Source organism: Rhipicephalus microplus, chromosome 1 (assembly GCF_043290135.1).
Source record: "Rhipicephalus microplus isolate Deutch F79 chromosome 1, USDA_Rmic, whole genome shotgun sequence".
NCBI lineage: Eukaryota > Metazoa > Arthropoda > Arachnida > Ixodida > Ixodidae > Rhipicephalus > Rhipicephalus microplus.
This window is the reverse complement of record NC_134700.1, coordinates 158,957,415-158,979,478: the sequence shown is the minus strand read 5'-3', so window position 1 is coordinate 158,979,478 and position 22,064 is coordinate 158,957,415. Positions and strand designations below refer to the sequence as shown.

Genomic DNA, 22,064 nt, shown 5'->3' with positions numbered 1-22,064 from the left:
TGGTTCGGGGCACGCGGCAAAGGAGCATTGGTGGTGAACGTCACCTGCTTGAAGTCGTACGAGCTCTTCTCGAACTACCCGACGTACGAGGAAGGGAATGTGTTCGCAGGTGGCGACGTCCATACTTGCGACAGTGGGAACGTTGTCCAAGCGCCCGAACTTGGGTACAATTCTCCGGGTCTTCAACGCCTCGAATGCACGACACTGCTGCCTGAAAATCGAAGGAGCGTTCAAGTTTTCTTTTGTTATCAAAAAATTGTACACGTCCTCGGCGATGCCTTTCAACAAATGACCGACTTTGTCTTCGTCAGACATATTTGCGTTGACAATCCCACAAAGCTTCAATACTTCTTCAATGTAGGTTATGCACGTCTCGCCAGGCAACTGAGCCCTACGTGACAGCGTTTGCTCAGCTTTCTTTTTCATGGAACTCGTGTCTCCAAAGCAGGCTTTTAGTTCCTTAACAAATATATCCCAAGTGGCGAGGACATGTTCATGGTTCTCAAACCAAAGCAAGGCTGTCCCGGCAAGGAAGAATACTACGATCACGAGCTTCGCCGGTGCGCCCCATTCGTAGTAGCGGCTCACTCTGTCGAAGTGTTTTAGCCAAGCGTCCACGTCTTCATCAGTTTTACCTGAGAAAATTCGTGGCTCAGGTGCCCAGTAGTCTGGTTGTCGAGGTCGACGGCCACCTTGTGCCGTGTCGGTGGCACTGGTGGATGCAGCAGCGCAGTACGTCAATGGGATTGCTGTGTCGTCATTCATGCTGATGTTGTCCGGGGGTAGGCCAGCTAAGCGACTGCTTCTTCGAAGAACTTCTGCTGCGGGGTCCAGGATGGCAAGTTACCCAGCACCTCCACCAAAGCTGTTACGGATGTGATGGGTTTACTTACACTGCAAAATGTCAGCGCTCTACCGTCACTGACGAATCACCATCGCTCGAGAGCATCCGATCTCTTCTTCTTCCTCGTTCTTTCAGTCCGCATTTATTGTAACGCGGACTGAAATATATATATATATATATGTGACGCTATGATGAATGGCAGACATGACCTGGCTCATACGCCATGTTTATTTCTTTTTGCGCTTCTTCCTTCTCAGCTTCTACCAACAATCGCGACCTTCATACGTCACATGATTCCCCCTTCCCCCGAAAGAATGCGCGAGCTACAAACTATGAAGCATGAACAAGTGGTGTCTCATCATGGGAAAAAATATCACAAAATAGAGTAGTTCCATGTAACACGGCAGTTCCATGCACTTGCACAAAAACATTCACAGGAAAGGCAGTCCAGTGACATCTAGAAGACCTCAGGTGGGCGAGGTTGGCTGTTGCGTTCTGGAGAGCATAACCATGCATTCGACGTTGGAAATGATGATGACACAGCCTGGATAATAGCGAAAAACGAACAAGGTTGGGAGTCCTTGTAGCGTTGGAAGGTTGGATGTCTAATGCGTTGGATTCTGAGTCGTGGCTGTGACAGATGCATTGTATCTAGTATGCGTGCTTTTTGAGAGATGGTGACGGCTAAATGCCTGTGTGCTGGTGGCGTGCAAGAAGTTGCTCCACGTATTAATGGGCGTTTTCCATGGTGTTGCCTGTGTACTCGCTGGCGCAGAAAGCTCCTGTGGTGATGTTCCTTCATCCGGAAACGTCTTTTTTCTTGAAATGGCCATTGGATCAAAGTTCTTAATTTTTTAAGTCGTTCAAGTTGGGAGCGTGCTTCCTTTGAAGTTTGCGTTCGTCGATGCCCTCGTTGCAGTCTCTCTCGTTGTAGCATGGGTTTATGAACTTGGCTTTGCTTGCTTTCCTGAGGCTGCTCAAGAGATGGCTGTAGTGGCACCCCTTCCGGAATGGGGTATTCATTTCCTTCGGTGTTTGACGTGTCCTGTCGACAGCTGATGCTTGGTGAATCGGTGTCTTGCTTGTCGGGCATAGTTGGTAATGCGTCATCATTGCTAGCAGGCTCTTCAGAGGCTTCGGTGACGTGGTTCATTACGCACGCTTCCGAAAGACAACTGTGTACAAGGTTTGATGTCTCATGTACTTCTGAATTCGTTCGATTCATGAATTGGTGAGCTCTGCATGTGGGCACCACAGGTGACATGGCATTACTAGGTTTGAACTGCAGATTTTGGCAAGTCTGCTGTGCCGTAGAAATGACAGGAAGCTCTTCAGGGGTTTCTTTTTCGCTGTTCACTGCGAGTGGTTCTTGCGCCTGGTAGCGTGCGACGTTCGATGCGTTTGAGCCTTCTGTTTTGTTTCGACTCTCGGGGGTGTGTGTACCGGACGGTGATACATGAAATCGTACGGAAGAAGAATGGCTTGACAGGGTATTTTTCCGATGCGCCAGGTCATCTGCCATGAATAGGGCGTCCTTATAAGGCAAGTGGTGAGCGTTAGGAGCGCTTGAAGAACCGCGTGACGAAAACCCAGGTGGTGGACCACGTATGCGAGACGAAGAGTGAAGGGCATCAGGTGGTTGAGCAACGTCTCGTGTCATATGCTGAAGCGACGATTTCGGAAATGCCGACTTTCGCGCAGAAGGGAGGCGCGCTTGGCAGTTGATTTTTTCCCAATATACGCATGGCCTTCTGTAAATAAACTCATGTGCCACTTCGTCTTGAGGCAGTTGTCGATTCGCGCTGGGCTTTCGAATGATTGAGGACTGCTTAGGAAATTCACAATAGTGTGCGGTTGTCTCTAGATGGTTGGCAATGAGTGGGTCTTGGTCATAGTCGTTAAAACGGGTAATCATCTCCTCTTTGACTTTTTGCCATGACTCATCGTTCTCAAAGATGTGGATGAGGTAAAACTTAAATGCCTCACCGGAGATGTAGTCAGTGAAGTTCGTGATCATCTCCCGTTCCGACCAGGATGCAGCGGCGGCGTGGAGCTCAAATAGGTTGAACCAGTCCTGTACGGGTCCGTCGTCCGCTGATCCGGTGTACTTGCGGATGTCGAGGTCAGTCGATGGTTCTGTCATGGTGCTGGTAACTGAATGCGCCTGAGATCACCTCTTCTGTGGTCGATATTCAGTTGAGGCGTACTGCAGGTGGCTTCGTGAATGATGTGAGGTTGATGAGTGGTGGCCAGGTCATCGTCCTGTCGACTCGTGTGACGCTATGATGAATGGCAGACATGACCTGGCTCATACGCCATGTTTATTCCTTTCTGCGCTTCTTCCTTCTCAGCTTCTACCAACAATCGCGACCTTCATACGTCATATATATATATATATATATACACATATATATATACACACATATATATATACACATATATATATATACATATATATATACATATATACATATATATATATATATATATATACACATATATATATATACATATATATATACATATATACATATATATATATATATATATATATATATATGTCATCATCATCATCAGCCTGACTACGTCCACTGCAGGACAAAGGCCTCTCCCATGTTCCGCCAGTTAACCCGGTCCTGTGCTTGCTGCTGCCAATTTATACCCGCAAACTTCTTAATCTCATCTGCCCACCTAACCTTCTGTCTCCCCCTAACCCGCTTCCCTTCTCTGGGAATCCAGTCAGTTACCCTTAATGACCAGTGGTTATCCTGTCTACGCGCTACATGCCCTGCCCATGTCCATTTCTTCTTCTTGATTTCAGCTATGATATCCTTAACCCCCGTTTGTTCCCTAATCCACTCTGCTCTCTTCTTGTCTCTTAAGGTTACACCTACCATTTTCCTTTCCATTGCTCGCTGCGTCGTCCTCAATTTAAGCTGAACCCTCTTTGTAAGTCTCCAGGTTTCTGCTCCGTGTGTGTATATATATATATACACACACACTACCACTAGACTTCAACATCAAGCATAAACAACTATAGTCTGATAGAAATTACAAATTCTGAATAGGCCCTGCCCAGGAGACCACAGTGCACCAGCCGATCCGTTTTATGACTAAAGAAGTACAGTAGAATCTCGTTCATACATTTCCGGCGAAGCAAAAAAAGTTGGAAGATTAACGTACGATCTGGGAAAACGTATGATCCGAATCATATGATCTGACTCGGGTTAATTGCATTTTCGGGATTGCGAGCGTAAGAGCCGGGAAATCGTACTAAGCAAAAACATACTAACGAGGTTCAACAGGTCCCACACAAGCACTGAGGAATGTTCTTCAATCCGCGGGGCTACCAGTTACCCAGGTTGTGGCATCATTCCGGAATGCGCACCGTTTAAGGAAAGCTTGTATACATACAACTTCCAGGAGGAAATGCTGCACAATTCTAGGGTTGCATTAGGCGATAAATGTCATGAATTTCAGGCAATTATTTCTTAACCAGGCAGCAAGACATCTAATGAACCGACCTGATCAAGGAACCCTCCGCTGAGATTAGGGCTGCTGCTAGTGCCAGGAAAGCACCTGGAAGCATCGTCCGGCTGGGTTGCACCTCCATAGTGGCACATGGATCTGTGGTGGGCTGCGAGGATAATGACGGCGGAAGAAGGCATTGAACGAGCGATCACTAATGGCAAACACAGAGACACTTGCATTACTATGCACTACACTCTGAAAAAAAATTGACTATTCGGGGAGTGTTTCTGCTACACAACTAAAATCGTCATCTGACTTGCTCGCGTTTCCTTTCTTGAAAACCTGACGCTGGCCACTGTCCCATCAAGAATGCTATGTCACATCAATGATGCACGCGCCGTTTTCGTAACCCCGAACTACCGGAACCGTGGTGATAACGTGAGGAAAGTACTCAGAGTAGATGACAAATATTGTTGTCTCGCAGAAACACTTCCCAAATACCCTTTTTTTTGGAGTGTATCTAGCATCCCCTGAGCCTGTTTTTCTTTGCATAACACTCACATCCCTGCAAAACGATCGCCAAACCAAGGTCGACATAGTCTTATATAGCTTTTCGCACATAGTCGCACAGTGTTCCTAAAGTTCAAGAGATGGCACAAGTGCTCTTGCAGCCACACAACCCAATAGTCCGGTGAAAGAACTCATTTTCTTCACCTTTGGCTCAGGACCAGCGTCGCAAATGAAACGGACTCGCAAAACGCTTTTCTGATCCCTTGCACTAGTCAGCTGTGTTCAAAAAACTGCCCATGCTAACGTTACTCACTCAGTATCTTGGCACAGTGAACATCTTCCATTCTGCTATGGCAAGCTACTGGCAAGCTACTGGCAATTATACTGGCAAGCTATGCTTACTGTATAACTTTGCTAGCTGGCTTACTCCACAAAAAGTACAAGAAATACTCTGTAATTAAACACGATAGTCTTTCTTGGGGACCTTCGATGAAAAAATTTTGGTCTGTCTGTCTGTCTGTACATTTGTCTCTTTGTCTGCCCTAACGATACCTCAAACGGCACAAAACAGCCAACCCCATCCGCAGCGTCCACCAATATTGCTCAAAGCTTAGCGTTCATAGTTGTGCGATTGTCAATTAAAAAAGCAAATATTGCACATATCTGAGGCGCCATAAAAACACGTGTATGTTTTGTATGTCTGCCTTTATATTAGAAGAGGCACACACAAGTAACTCTAAAGACTGTAGCATTTATCGCACTGTGCTCACAGTGCAACGCGATGCCCCAGAAGGTGTTTCCAACGCTTTGCTACGATGACACGGTGGTGGCACCTGCCCGTCGCTTTGCATTCTACACATTATTACCTCCGAGACTGGCGCGCATCTTTCTCTGCCGTCACCCACACCTTCGTTTTCAAAGACAACTGCCAGATGGTGCTCGTGTCTAACGTGCCTAGATGCGCTTGTTCGCCTCCGCTACACGCTCGAGGCACTCTAACGCAGCGCCTTCAGAATACCATTCACCGAATTTCTCACGCAGAACATCAAACATTTTGTTCACTCTCTCCAGACGCAAGACTATCGTCTTTCGACGACATTTACAGCGTAACGTGTAGATTCGGGCCAATTTTCTTTCTAGGGCACAAGAGACCACACGCAGCACGAGAAACGTGAAATCCTGTTTTGCTAGACGATGGAGTATTAAAAAAAGGAAGTAAATATTGGTAGTTTCAAGAGCTTTACCACTTTCTTGATAAAGCTGACATGCTGCATGACCACAGGAGTGTGTACTAACTTGACATTTGTCAACATGCAAGTCAGAGTACAAAGGCTGTTCAAATAAAAAGGTATGAAATGTTGTAACAACGTACCCGCTAACATAATGCCTATGCCACTGTGGGAGAACCGGGTGCCAATCGTAGGTAACTACCCTACTTACAGGGTAGCCCCCCTCCCCAATGGTCTAGTGGCTAAGGTACTCGGCTGCTGACCCGCAGGTCACGGGATCGAATCCCAGCTGTGGCGGCTGCATTTCCGATGGAAGTGGTAATGTTGTAGGCCCGTGTGCTCACATTTGGGTGCACGTTAAAAATCCCCAGGTGGTCGAAATTTCCGGAGCCCTCCACTACGACGTCTCTCATAATCATATGGTGATTTTGGGACATTAAATCCCACATATCAAATACTGGCAGGGTAATTTCTAGGCTTGTGTGAATACCATATTCTCAAGCATAATTTACGCCCTCGCATAATCTGCGCACCCCTAGTACTTTGCCAGCTTTTCAGAATAAAAAAATATTAACTGCATATTTCGCGCTCCTCGACCCGCCCGAGCCAGCTCATTGGTCCGCGCACCTTTGGACCTTTCGTATACATGGTGCAGTCAAACAGGCTGCCAGTGCGAAGTCGCTGCTTCCGAGGACTTCCCCGAACTGGGGTCTCTAGAATACCGCTCTCGAACACGAACCAGCTGATGGGTCGCTGGAACTGCTCGAGCGTTTGCCTTCCCTATCTCCCAATCTCTACCACTGCGATAATAGCGAGAATGTACGTTCACGTCATGGCACGGACGAGTTTTTGCATCGGGGGCGTTTGAGGGCCTGGTGCTCCAACTATTCCCCTCGTTCTCTGTGTATGCGCTACAACGCACGCTTGGTCAATTTTGGAAGTTTAAGTTTCGCCATCTGGCCGACGCGTTTTGATGGTTTCCTTGCGATGTGCTGCAGTAATTATATATATGGCAAAATGGAAGCTCGTTGTTATGAATTTGGCCAAGGAAAACAGCAAGTGTGCCGCCACAAAGTACTTCAAGGAGACGTACTTCAACGTGACGATCAGCGCTGTCAATACGCAAGAAAGCATGTTTCCTGCCATTGAAGGAGGCCTTTTCAATCCTGTGCAGATGCTTAGTTCTTCCAGTACCACCGTGTCAGTGGGACCTAGTTTCTCTCAGCATTGTCGAAAGAGTTAATAAACTACAATAATTCCCAACCGGTCTTTGCGATCATTGATTCCCGCTAGACTGCATGTGACATATCTGACTGTGTAAAGTCCACGCTCATTCTTTCAAAATTAACAACCAGAATTCGTTTGTGCTCTAATTTATTTCTTCTTTTTTTATAAACATATATACTCCACGCGTTAAGACTATGGCACAATATTTCGTATGCGCTGGCAAAATTCCCGCGTAATTTGTGCACCCCCTTCTCGATGGCCCCAAATCGGGAAAAAAAATGTGCAACAGTAGTGAATTTCATGTTCGAAAGTGATTTCTAAGTGATTAGTCATTTTGGCTGAATAATTTCAGATTGAATTCGAATAGTACATATAATGCATGCTACCGTATTTACTCCCGTAATGATCACACTCGCGTAATGATCGCACCCCTAAGTTTTGTCGTCTCAATTCGATTTTTTTTTCCCCTTGTAATGATCGCATCCCGAACTTGCAGCATGATATGTCGTGTGCCAAGTTTAGCATATGATCATCGCCTTTATTATCTGTTGCATGTTGCGTTAATAACTCTTCGAAACTCGCCAACTGCACGCACCAAACATATTGTCAGGAACCGGATTATTCAGCCAGGCTCAAGCTAAATCAGACTGGCGACGATATTTACAGATGAAGATGTACAGGTGATGATGATATCAAAAAAAATAAAGAGTCATTCGCTTGTCGCGCTCACACTAATTCCCCCGCGCGGTGAAAGCTGCCGCCTGGTCGCTTGACAGTATTATGAAATGCATCGCGCATAAGGCTTTAAATGAGATACACGCACTATCTCTGTTCCTCGGCAACGATGATCAGGATTAGCGCTAAGAGGAGAAACGCGGTAATTGACAGCAGATGTCTGTTCGACCACCGTGTACGGCCCAATGAAGCGACTGATGAATTTGTCGCATAAGCCGGGGAAGCGTAGTGGAGTCCATAGAAGAAGTTCATTACCAGGGAAAAAACTCGCAGCACGGCGAGACGAGTCGTAGCGAGACTTTTGAGTGACTTGAGAGAGGCCGGTGTTAACACGGGTCTGGTGACGACAGTGTGCGAGACGAGATAGAAATTCTTCAGAGAAAGGAGCTCTCGAGGGTGCAGGGGCCGAAAGGAAAGAGGCATCCAGAGCGAAACTCGGCGAGCGACCATGGACGAGAAAAAATGGAGAAAAGCTGGTAGAGCGTTGAGCAGCCGTATTATAGGCGAATGTCACGAAGGGTAAAATTGCATCCCAGTTCGTGTGGTTGGGGTGAATGTACACGGCGATCATGTCCGATAGCATCCGACGAAACCGTTCAGTCAATCCGTTGGTCTGCGGGTGGTAGCTAGAAGTGGTCTTGTGAACAGCGTTCGAGGCAGCAAAACTTGCTCGACAATGAAAGAGAGAAAGGCTTAGCCACGATCACTCATGAGAATGCGTGGAGCTCAATGACGCAAAAAGATGTGGCGAAGAAAGAAATCGGCGACCTCAGTGGCAGTCCCAGATGGTATAGAAGCTGTTTCTGCGTAGCGGGTAAGGTGGTCGACGGCCGTGACAACCCAGCGATTCCCATTGGATGATATAGGAAGAGGGCCATAAAAGTCGATTCCAACCACTTCAAAAGGCGAGGCGGGACAAGGAAGAGGTTGCATTAAGCCAGCCGGAGCATTTGTCGGTTGTTTTCGCTGTTGGCAATGGACACAGGAGGCGACGTACTTAGCGACGGCTGAAGAGAGGCCAGGCCAAAAACAACGACTTTGTATTTTGTCGTAAGTCTTGTGATAGCGTAGATGAGCGGCGGTTGGATCATCATGAAAGGCTTCCAGAACTTCACGTTGCAGAGAACGTGAGATGACGGGTACCCACTTGTTACCATCGATGTGGTAAATGTAGCGGTATAAAGCACCACCGACAAGCTTAAATTGTTTAAGTTGTTGATGGAGTCTGGCATTTGGAGGAGTAGTAGAGCTGGTCAAGCGGTCAACAAGAGTGCGGCAGTATGGGTCGACACGTTGTGAAACAAGGACGGTTAGGGTGGCAGGTGATGAACTTAGCGCTGCGATTGGAGAGGTGCAATCGTTTTGGTGTATCGATGGTGAGTGGCTTCCGCTGGGCAAAGGACAGCACGATAGAGAATCAGCATCTTGATGCTTCTTCCCAGATCTGTAGGCGACATCGAAATCATGCTCCTGCAAGCGAAGCACTCAGCGACCGAGGCGACCCGGTAAGTTTTTCAGCGATGAAAGCCAGCATAGGGCGTTATGATCGGTCACGACGGTAAAATGACGACCGTGAAGATATGGTCGGAATCTTTGCACTGCCCAAACAACAGCAAGGCACTCCTGCTCGGTGATAGTGTAGTTCTTTTCTGGAGCGGTAAGAGCACGGCTTGCGTAAGCAACGACGCATTCGCGTGTTTTTGTCACGCTGCAAGAGTAACGAACCAAGACCATGACTACTTGCGTCGGTGTGAAGGATGGTGTGTGCGGTGGAACCGAAGTGGCACAGTACCGTATCTAACGTGAGGGCTTGCTTCAATGCCGTGAAAGCGCTTTCGCAGTCTTCGACCAAATGAAGGGGACGTTCCTTGCGAGGAGTTGATGGAGCAGAGGCGCAAGTTCCGCGAAGCCATGTATGAAGCGCTGGAAGTAAGAAGGCAACCCAAGAAAGCTGCGCAGGTCCTTTTGACGTAGTGGTCGAGGAAAACTGAGGACGGCGGCAAGCTTCTCGAGGTCCGGCCGAATTCCTTCTTTGCTGACGAGGTGGCCGAGAACCTTGATTGTCTTGCTAGCAAAGGTGCATTTGTTGGTGTTAAGCTGTAGACCGGCTTTTGCAAGGCATGCGAGGACTTCGTCAAGACATTGTAGATGCTGCGAGAACGTGGATGAAAACACTACTATGTCATCGAGATAGCACAGACACGTTTTCCATTTCAAACCACGCAATACGCCGTCTATCATGCGTTCGAAGGTGGCGGGCGCATATACAGAGTCCAAAAGGTATCACATTAAACTCGTACAACCCATCTGGCGTTGAAAAGGCGGTCTTCACTTTATCAGACTCCGACATTGGTATCTGCCAGTAGCTTGACCTAAGGTCGAGGCTAGAAAAGTACCCTGCACCCTGTAATGAATCCAGTGCATGGTCGATCAGAGGGAGAGGATAAACATCCTTGCGCGTTATTTTGTTTAGCGCACGGTAATCGACGCAGAAACGCACTGTCCCATCTTTATTTTGAACGAGAACGACTGGCGATGACCAGGGACTCGAGGAAGGACTGATGATGTTGCGTCGTAGCATGCCTGAGACGTTTTCCTCGATGGTCTTGCGTTCTGCCTGAGATACGCGATATTGACGCCGTTGTACAATACGAGAGCCGTCAGTCTGGATGCTGTGAGTAGCGGTGGTAGTCATGCTGAGGGCGGGCGAGTTCACGTCAAATAGAGAACGGTGTCTATTCAACAGGGCGAGCAAATCTTCAGTTTGATCAGGTGCTAAGTCAGTGCTTATGGTTGCCGACACAAGTGTGGAAGAGGCATTGAATGGCAGTGATTGTAACCTTGGGACATCGTTGTGGTGGTTGTTCGGAAGAGTAACAATCGCAACAGGCTCACCGTCGACCGCGCAAGATACTGTTGAGGCACAGGGGAGCAGTACACACTCGGGCGTTTGATTTACGGCGATTAAGTAGGTAGACCCATCGAAGAAGCGAATAAGCCCTGGTGTGATCACAATGCGCCTACGTAGGGTATGGCCGTAAGGGAGAATTAGTGCGTCACCATCCACAATGTCGGTACAATTAACACTTATAATTTCTTCAATGTATGGCCGAAGTACATAATCTGATGTGGTGACAAGGCGGATGCATCCATTGTGTTAGCGGAGAAGAGTCAGTTGCATTTAGGTGCAGGAGTAGCTGATGACAAGATATGAAAGCGGACGCAGAAGACAAGAAATCCCACCCCAGAATGAGAGCGTGGGTGCACTCACGGAATACCGCGAAAACGATGTGATGACGAATGCCTTCAATGCAGACACGAACAGTACACTGTGCAAGTGGACGAACGAGAGCGTTGGTCGCCGCACGTAGCGGTGGGCTGCCATAAGGCGTGGTGACTTTTCAAAGGCGGGAACAAAAATCAGCACGAATAATCGAAACGGCAGCGCCGGTGTCTACAAGAGCCTCAAAGCGTACACCTTCTACAAATACTACTATCAAATTCGATGGCCGCTCTGGAGGAATCGTTAGCTGTCCTGTGGATGCAGTTTTCCCTCCTAAAACTGCATTGGGTGTTCTCCGCGTGGGCGTTCATAGAATGGGAGGCGGGCCGCAGAGGCGACACTAAACGGCGACCTGGCGAAGGCGACCTGCGGCGAGACGTACGGAAATTCCCAGGCATGTCGGTATGGCAGGTAGGAGACGGTGAACGGTAATAGGATGATCGGGAGGGTGGTCGTAGGTAGTTCATGATTGGACAGAAGCTTCTATGTTCTTCAGGAGCGTAGCTGCGTTGCTCGTATTGTTGGCGCCTTCAACAAAACCGAGCGATATGTCCTCGATAGCCACCGTAGTAACAGACTGGTCGAGGTGAGCGCTGAGGTGCGTAGCAAGGCGGTGCGCGCACTGGCGGTGACAACGAAGCCACAGGCGTATGGTCTGCAGGTGTAGGCACAGAAACGGTGGGTACGGCAAAGAACGCGGCAACTTCAGCGTACGTGCGCGTCTGGCGCACGCAGGGACTGTTGGAACACGTCGGACGCAATGCAGAGGCGATCTCTTGTTTAATCAGGTCTCGCAAGCTATCTTTTTCAGAAGGGAAAGTAACTTCCGCAGCACACGAAGAGCAGCGCCCGTGAAGCTCTTCACGAACGATGTCGCGAATGAGCGCACGCAAGTCGAGGGGTGCAGGCAAACGAATGTCGGTAACATCGTAGCAAAGGCGAAGAGACTGAAGCTCGTCAAGTCGCTGACAGATGGTTATCACGTCCTGGATGGTGGCACAATTTTGCGTGGGGAGGGCGTTAAAAGCGACGGTGTTGATGTCTTCAATAATGTGGCGTATTTGGTTGTTCTGAGACATGCCGGTGTTAACGCGCTTGCACAGTGCAAGGACATCCTCAATATAAGAGGTGCAAGATTCACCCGGCAGCTGCGTGCATTCGGCGAGCTTCTTCCTTGCTGCCTCAGTGCGAACTGTAGGGGCACCAAATATTTTGCTGCTCGAAAGTGTCCCAGTCGGGAAGATCCTAGTGGTGGTTCCAGAACCAAGTTTTCGCAACATCGGACAAGTAAAATGGGACGCTGCGCAACTTCTGTGGATTGTCCCACCTGTTCAAATCGCTAACGAGGTCGTAGTTCTTGATCCAGTCTTCGACATCATCGCCTCGGAGACCGGAAAACACAGGTGGATCACGCAAGCGATGTTGTTGGGCGGAGCGGGTGGCGGTGGCTGCAGCAGGACGGAGACGTTTAGATGGGCCAGGGTTTTCTTGGGCCGCCATGGCTGGGGGTTGTTATCAAAAAAAATAAACAGTCAATTACTTGTCGCGCTCACAATATTCTTAATTTTTGCCCACCGTTAGCAGAAACGTTCCATTTAGAATTGCAGTAAGGGCGAATGCTGCAGTTTTCACTGAATTCCCGCCATGTATTTTTATGTCTATGGCAGCTGAACGCGCCTATCATTGTTTATATGATCTGAAAGCAGGCATCACTATGCTAATGTGGTAAATCTACTGATTTGAATGAAAGCATTCCTTATGTAGATGGAAGAAACTGTTCTGACATGCACTCACAACCTCCATAACTGACGAAAAGAAGAAAAAAAATGCAGTCGCTTCGCTCCGTCAGCCGCCATGTTTGTTTTGACATCCCGCACTGTTACAGCGGCAGCTGCCTGTTGGTCGACTTGTGTTCATCCTGCAGCAATGTTTTTTTTTTCCTGAGACCACGTTTTTTTTTTTTGTGCTTTGTGATCGCCTGTTGAAGCACCGTTTCACCATGGGGCTGTATGTGAGTTTTACTGCCGCGTTCAAGCTGAAGGCGCTTGACTACGTGCTAGAGCATGGCAATCACGCTGCCGACGAGATGGTCCATTTCCGACGAGGTGGTCGTCAAGAGCTACAAAAAGACTGGCATTTCCAACGCGCTCGACGGATTGGAAGATGAGCCTCTGTGGGACAGTGAAGACACTGCCGGTTCCGACAGGGAATCGCGCGGCGATGACACTGACGCGAGTGACGCTTCGGAGTCTGAATGAACGTTATGGGGTCAGAGAGGTAAAAAATAAAAGGGCAGTGTGCCATGCATGTGGCTCCTGCGTAATGCGTGCATTTTATTACAAAGGTAAGCTTTTATTTACTTTTTTTTTGTTATGTTCATGATAGCTATCGTAAGAATTCTGATTAGCGACATTTTTGCGTTTTCGGTGCTCGGAATATTTTTTCACGAAAAATTTACCCCACGTAATGATCGCATCCCGAAGTTGGAGTCAATTTTTTTGGAAAAAAAGTGTGATCATTATGAGAGTATATACAGTATTATAGAGAAAGATAACCATATTTGTCATGAAAAAACTAACCAGTACACTATTTCTTTTAATTAAAACAAGGCCTGTGTAAATGTCATTCATGCTTTAAAAGAAAGTAGAAACAATGGTAGCAGGATACCACTTTGGTAGAATGCAAGCGATAACCTGTAAAGTATGTCCCATTTTAAAATTTGCTATAACTAGAGCATATAAATCAGCACAAAAAGCTTTTAAACTTAAAGAATGAATCGATGTGAGGGTAATATCTTCATTTAACCTTGAAGAAGGGCTTCATGTCAATGCACATTCTCCATAAATAAGTGTTTTCACTGCTTAGCACCACTTCACTATAGTGAAACCACCTTTGCAGGAGGTTACATGCGGACTAATATAAATGTATTAATTCATTTTGAATATTTTGATAATTTAAATTTGATTCAAAGCATTCGAATATTCCCACAAGCCTAATATTCTTGGAATTTTATGGGCTGTGTAGGGCAGTGATAGGATTTCCTTATCAGAAGTAAAGCAATTTCCACTTCTTGCTCGTCATCGATCACCGAAAGGGGAGGTTGACTGACACAACATTCCCGAGAGTGACATTCGTAATTACACCAGAAAACTAAATCTTTCTTTAAATAAAACTGGTCGCTTACGTCTTAATTCACAAGTCACGAGCATAGGGCAGAATGAAATGTAATGGGAAAAACTTTATTTGGTTCCGCCGGGGCATGAATTAGCACGTAGCCGACCACACAAAAGATAATACGCCAATCTTTCGAGGGCGGGGGTGATCAATACAATCAGTGAAGAAGACAAAAAATAAAAAGGTTCTTGCTTTCTAGTGATCCTAGGTGAGGGCCAAGGGACCATGCGAGTTTTTCCCATGGCAATCCTTTATTTTTCCATCTCCTTTATGACGGGGGCAGCGACTTGCACATAACCAAGCTGAAAACATTATTATTATTATTATTATTATTATTATTATTATTATTATTATTATTATTATTATTATTATTATTATTATTATTATTATTCTTTTGTTGTCATTGTTATTATTATGACTATTACATTACAACACAAACTAGTACAAATTAATTAAAGTTATAATCCTATTAAAAAAAACACCCACTAAATTCACAGCCCAACTTCCTGAGCCTTTGTGTAGATTATTGTTGGTGTTCCTTCCTTTTTCTTTTGCTATCTGCCTACTCTTCCACCACCAATTCCGCAGTCAGCTCTTACCTATTTCTATTCTGACCTGTTTACCCTTGCGATGCCGTTACTAAACCCCAAAGGTAGGCTAGTTCTCTTACACACACCCGGGTGGGTGGATGTTTGCACATTCAATAAAATGCGCTCCGTAGTTTCCTCATCTTTCCCTCACGTGTGCAATTCTCTTCTTCACTGCATCTCACTTAACAATTATGCATACTAAAGCAACCCGACCTCGCTTCAAACAGCAAGGTCGAATTCAGTTAACATTCATTAATTAGGTTCACTTAATGAACTGGATTATTGTAAAGCATACCTTTGCCTATATCGTCCTTACCCTTTCGATGGTCACCCAGAGCCGACTTTATCATTTTTTTTATCGCTGCTACCCAATATACGTTTTTTCCGCCTCTCCCATATTTGCCTCAACGCTCTTTGTCACCGTATCACTTACGCTGCCACTGTATACTTGCCGATGAGACTCCTAGCTTTTTTTCTCAACTGTGAATGAACCCTCTTCCAATTCAAATACCAGCATGCTTTCTCTACCCATCTTCTGTCTTACATGTTCTTTACTCACTCTGAAATTTTTCCAAACTAATTTTCAAAGCCACTGCCAACTTCAGTGCCACTGCACTTCTGCATGTGGTACAGTGGTGTAGCCTGTACCTTTTTTTATCACTGCATTGCACTATTTTTAAGTGTAGGGTAAGAAATAGGGTAGTAAAAAAACTGTGTGGGATAAAGTAGGATAATCTTAACCATCACACAGAATATCTTCTAAAAATTGGTTAGCAACCCTGATGGGAGCAGGTAGCGAGATGTCAACGGATGCGATTGGAGTCCCCACTGCAGATCAGAGCGTGAGCATGGCATGGCTCTCCTGCACATGCGCCTGCATGTGCATCTGCAGCAAGTGCATGCTGCAGACCGTGTGAGGACACGATGGCACCCAAATAGCAAAGTTCGAGGATTGAGAAGCAACAAGAAGTTATCTGATTTCTAACAGCAGAAGGTGTTACGCAAGCCACCATTCATCGTTGGATGGTGACCACATACAGGAAAGACAGTGCATCCGATAAGTCCGTGAGAACATGGAGTGCCCGTTTTCACGCAGGCCATGAAGGTTTGATGACCCGAGACCAGGCACGTCCACAAGTCTTCAGGGAAACATGCCACAGAACTGGTCAAGTTCAAGCTGCTTGACCATCTGCCCTATAGTCCGCACATGTTGCCCGGCAATTGCCATGTGTTTGGGCCCAAAAAAAAAAAAAACGTCTAGAAGGGATGCGCTTGAACTCAGACGACGAACGCAAGGATGCTCTGAAAGACTGGGTCTCGTCACAGCCACAAATACTTCCCGTACAAGCAACTCTTTGGCTTGTTCATCAATGGGATTGTTGTGCTCAGACCTACGTGTATACTTTGAATAGTCTTCATTTATGAACGCAGTGTCGTTTCGTACCCTTTCCTTTGAACACCCCTAGTACGTTCATTAACTTGACCCTGCACACACATACATAGAGCAGAATCCATCAGTCTAATTAAATTAATCAGGGTGCTTAATCAGCCAGTACCACAATCGGATTATGAGGCACATCGTGCTATGGGACTACTCGGACCAATTCTGAGCACAGTGTTCTTCACTGTGCAGCCAAAGTTAGGTACTGTACATGAGCATTCTTGCATTTTGCCTCCACTGAAATGCCATAATCTCCTACTGCCTGGTCTGAATCTCCCACTGCCTGGTCTGGAGACTAAGCAGTAGGAGATTATGGCGTCGGTACTAGAAATGCCAGAGGAGAGCTACTATAGTCAACTGCCGATTTTTCGGACCCTCTAAGGAGCGAAAAACCATCTGGAAATTCGGGCAGTCCGAAAAAATGAATGCAAGCAAAAAAAACGCATTATTTTACTGATAATTTTCAATGCAAGCAAAAAAAACGCATCATTTCATTGATATTTCTCGGATCAAGAGGGTCAAGGTCAAAGTACCAGACTTTCGGAACTCTGCCAAAACATCAGTGGGGTGGCTCTGAAAAGAGCCGTTAAAAAAAAAAATGCATGCAGCCGACAGCAGGTGCCGTCAGCGCAGGCAGTGTCGGCTGCATGCATTTTCTCTTCACTAACTTAATAATGGTGGCTTTCTTCTCCATCGTTAACCGACAGTACTGTTTTCCGCGCTTCGATGCCATCGGCGAGGACGACGAAAGCGGAGTGGGTGCGATCGCAGGCAAGCGAAATCCTCACGATGTGAACAAAGGAGTTTGTTGACAAGCGTCGAAGCACCTAGGCTTAGCGTTGCAGAGCAGACTTCACACGTTCGCACAACCATGCACTAGGCTAGCCAAACACCATGTGGGCTGCGTAAAGAAAACGGCGCGACGGCAAGCGACGGTGCCTCAGGTACTCCAGAGGTGGCGCTGGTAACATTCAAGATAGCCAGCGTGGCCAGACCAAATCGGTGTGTGACGGTTAGTTCTAGTTCGAAGTGGTGAAACACTTCGCGAAAGCGCTGCGCGGAAAGCCAGAGTGGCACACACAAGCACAAGCGCTAAAGCGAAAGGAACTTTATTAGTGCTAAAAAATTTCCGAGTGGATAGTTTCAACTGTCAGCGAAGCACGCTTGCACGATAAACACGGCCAGTGTTAGGAATCTCGGAGGCCGTGTGTGTTTCTCCGCTAACTATCAATGAGTCCAAGCAACAGATGCCGCCACAGTAGACCGGCGCACTCATTTATGCGATCGTAATTGCGTGTGACGCAGTTGTGGTGGTTTCCACTGGAGGTCAGTGGTGGTTTCCGACCTTCCGTCGCGTCAAAAAGTCCGAAAAATTGGACTCTGGGGGGTTCGAGCGTCCGAAAGTTCAGACTTCCTTATACATTGATTCTATGGGGCTCGTGGCGGTGTCGTGAAGATGTCCGAATTATCGGGCATTTCCGAAAATTCGGGTGTCCGAAAAATCGGCAGTTGACTGTAGAGGAATTCGCAGCACACAATATTTTATGAATTTTGAATACCTTTTACCGAAAACGAGAAAACCGCAAGGGGACATGGAGGAGCCCTAATGGCGAAAATAAGAACGAAATAGACTTTATAATGAGAGCAAACCCAGGCATCGTGCAGGATGTGGAAGTGGTTGGCAAGGTACGATGCAGTGACCATAGAATGGTACGGTCTCGAATTCGCCTAGACTTGAGAAAGGAATGACAGAAACTGATACGCAAGAAGCCAATCAATGAGCTAGCACTGAGAGGGAAAGTACAGGAATTCAGAGTCTTGCTTCAGAACAGGTACTCGGCTCTTAGTGAGGAAACCAACCTTAGCATAGATACAATGAATGATAATCTGACGAGTATCATTACGGAGTGTGCAGTGGAAGTTGGAGGCAGGGTAGTTAGACAGGACACTGGCAAGCTTTCCCAGGAAACGAAGAATCTCATTAGAAAGCGTCAAATCATGAAAGTCTCAAGTACAACAGACAAAATAGAACTGGCAGAGCTTCCGAAGTTGATTAATAGGCGTAAGATATGCGATGTAAGAAGGTATAACATGGAGAGAATTGAACACGCTCTGAAAAACAGAGGAAGCGTCAAAGCAGTGAAGAGGAAACATGGGATAGGCAAAAATCAGATGTATGCACTAAGGGACAAAGAAGGCAAAATAACTACCACTATGAATAGTATTGTTAAAATAACAGAGGAGTTTTACAGAGATCTGTACAGTAGCCGGGACAACCATGACCTTAATACTATAAGAACTAGCAGTAACCCAGATGACACCCCACCAGTAATGATAGAAGAAGTCTGAAAAGCTTTGGAGAGCATGCAAAGAGGCAAAGCTGCTGGTGAGGACCAGTAACTTCAGATCTGCTGAAAGATGATGGACAGATTGTGTTAGAAAAACTAGCCACCCTGTTTACGAGGTGTCTCTTGACGGGAACAGTACCAGAGTCTTGGAAGAATGCTAACATCATCTTAATACATAAGAAAGGAGATGACAAGGACTTGAAGAATTACAGGCCAATCAGCTTGCTCTCTGTAGTATACAAGCTATTTACAAAGATAATTGCTAACAGAGTAAAGAAAACATTAGAATTCAATCAACCAAAGAACAAGCAGGATTTCGAACAGGCTACTCAACAATCGACCACATTCATACTATCAATCAGGTAATAGGGAAATGCTCACAATAAAACCAACCACTGTGCATAGCCTTCATTGATTACGAGAAGGCGTTTGATTCAGTAGAAATATTAGCAGTCGTCCAAACACTGAGGAACCAGGGCGATGAAGCATATATAAACATCCTGGAATTTCTTCCAGGATGTTTATATCCTGGGGATCATCCCCAGGATATCCTGGGGATCCAGGGAATCAAATGCTATTATAGTGCTTCATAAAGAAAGCAACAGAATACCAATCAAAAAGGGCATAAGGCAGGGGGATACAATTTCCCCAATGCTATTTACCGCGTGCTTACAGGATGCTTTCAGAGGCCTAGAATGGGAACAGTTAGGAATAAGAGTTAATGGAGAGTACCTTAGTAACCTGCGCTTTGCTGATGACATTGCATTGCTAAGTAACTCAGGGGACGAATTGCAACTCATGATTACGAAGTTAGACAAGGAGAGCAGAAAGGTGGGTCTTAAAATTAATCTGCAGAAAACGAAAGTAATGTACAACGACCTCGGAAGAGAGCAGCACTTTGAGATAGGTAATAGTGCACTTCAAGTTGTAAAAGACTATGTCTACTTAGGGTAGGTAATAACCGCAGAGCCGAACCACGAGATTGAAGTAACTAGAAGAATAAGAATGGGGTGGTGCACATTTGGAAAGCACTCTCAAATTATCACAGGTAGATTGCCACTATCCCTCAAGAGGAAGGTATATAACAGCTGTATCTTGCCGGTACTTAGCTACAGAGCAGAAACCTGGAGACTTACAAAGAGGGCTCAGGTTAAATTGAGGACGAAGCAGTGAGAAATGGAAAGAAAAATGGTAGGTGTAACCTTAAGAGACAAGAAGAGAGCAGAGTGGGTTAGGTAACATACGGGTGTTAAGGATATCATAGTTGAAATCAAGAAGAGGAAATGGACAAGGGCCCGGCATGTAGCACGTGACAGAATAACCGCTGGTCATTAAGGGTAACTAACTGGATTCCCAGAGAAAGCAAGCGGGTTAGGGGGAGACAGAAGGTTAGGTGGGAAGATGACATTAAGAAGTTTGTGGGTAGTTTGCGGGTATAAACTGGCAGCAGCAAGCACAGGACCGGGTTAACTGGCGGAACATGGGAGAGGCCCTTGATCTGCAGTGGACGTAGTCAGGCTGATGATGATGATGATGAAATACAATTGAAGGCAATGGAGTCAAACCCGCACCACCTCAAGCTTAGCACTGAATGCTAATAGGTACTACTCTACTGCAACAGACAAAGCTGTAAGACCAGACATCACGCACTTCCACAGGATGGTGCAGTGCATAACCTCGTGAAGGCAGCAACGAAACATGGCATCACTCACCAGGCACAGCAGCTGACTGGGAAGCCGCTTCGAGCCTGTGCAGTGTGGTGGCTGGGGCAGCGGGTGGTGGGACCAGGTTGGGTGTGGTGGCTGCCAGGAGTCCTGCGTCACCCGGGTGGCTGGCGTAGCCTGTGGCCTCCGCTTCTTGGAGGGATGCCAGCGTGGCAGTCAGCTCCACCAGCTGCTCGTGCGTGAATGACTCCATGACTGCGTGTGGCAACAGAATGTGCAAGTCAGAGACAAGGTACACTTGTGGATGCACATTTGACAGCACAAGCAAAAGCCAAGCATTGGCATTACAGCATTACCTGTTGGACAGGATGGCACAGCCTGCCCCTTGGTCACCTGAGAAGAGGCTGGGAGGGGATGGGGTGCACAAGGTGTACTGCATACATTGCCTTAATAGGGAGAAGTGAGAGGAGGGGGTGGGCTGCAGTATACTTTCACCACACTAAAGCGGAACCCTGTTTACACCTATTAGGAAGGGGAGAACCACAACGAACCTTTGCCTCCCCCTCCCCTCCCCCTGAAGGGGAACCCTGCACATGCCTATGAATAGTAGTAGGCGTTGTGCAGCTCGAGGTGACAGTGAAAATATATATAACACGCAATGATGTCGATGATCGAAACTATTATGATGACTTTAGATACGAAATACCAAAAAAAAGAATTTATACTACCAGTAATTATGTTAATTGGATGCTCATTAATTGTAATAAACAAAACCAAAGCCAGATAATTTATACCTTTATTAATTACATTAGAGACAAAATTGTGTTAAACCAAGGCAAGGCACCCGTCTGCATAAGACGGTCATGTAGAAAACTAGGAGAGCACATTTAGCAAGATTCCGGCAGTGCCGACGGCATATTTGAACAATAGTGCAGAATTTATGACACCGCGCAATCTTGCCATCTATTCACGTACATGTTTCTAGTTTTGCCACCCAATGGCATACCTGCCAAGTTCAAGAATTCTGAATCAGGAAGATTTCCGTAACGGGAGAAGGGGCTGTGCTGAATTATTTGCCCCTTTATTTTCGGCACCAAAAAGAACCAAGAACAAACAAAAAAACCATTGCAAAAAACAAGGAGAGGTGGGGGGGGGGGGGTCTCAATCGGAAGTGCCAACATTGGCGTTGCGGTTTTATAGTGAATTGGAGTGGCCGAATACACGAGGGTAGGGTTTCCCACTAAGATTTTAAAGAATCAACACAACTAGCAGAATTTGTTTCCATCAAAACAACTCGCGCATGTCTTCCTCGGACACACGCGAACGGATGGGACGACGCAGCTGACTGTCGCAAAAGCGCCGGTCACAGCTTTGCTCACTACTATAGATTTTTTTTACAGGAAGACCACAACGTGTCTGGCCTTTTTTTTTACGTCTTTATTGCCTTTAATCTACCGCTGCGTTATCCGCGTGCCCTTAAGACTAGTACGTCACTATTGCATCGCCATGACTGCGCTTTTGTGCGCAGCAGTTGTGACAAAACGTAGT

General features: G+C 46.5%; 1 protein-coding gene across 2 annotated transcripts in view; it reads right to left on the bottom strand.

Annotated features, from left to right (window-relative positions):
• LOC119178325 (uncharacterized) overlaps positions 1–22,064 on the bottom strand; it is a 115,995-nt gene that overhangs the window by 24,661 nt on the left and 69,270 nt on the right. For both annotated transcript variants that reach the window (XM_037429512.2, XM_075887550.1), the window contains exons 6-7: positions 20,565–20,771; positions 4,369–4,481 (exon numbers count right to left, since the gene is read on the bottom strand). In XM_037429512.2, coding sequence (XP_037285409.2) covers positions 4,369–4,481; positions 20,565–20,771 — 320 coding nt within the window. The remainder of the gene's footprint in view (positions 1–4,368; positions 4,482–20,564; positions 20,772–22,064) is intronic.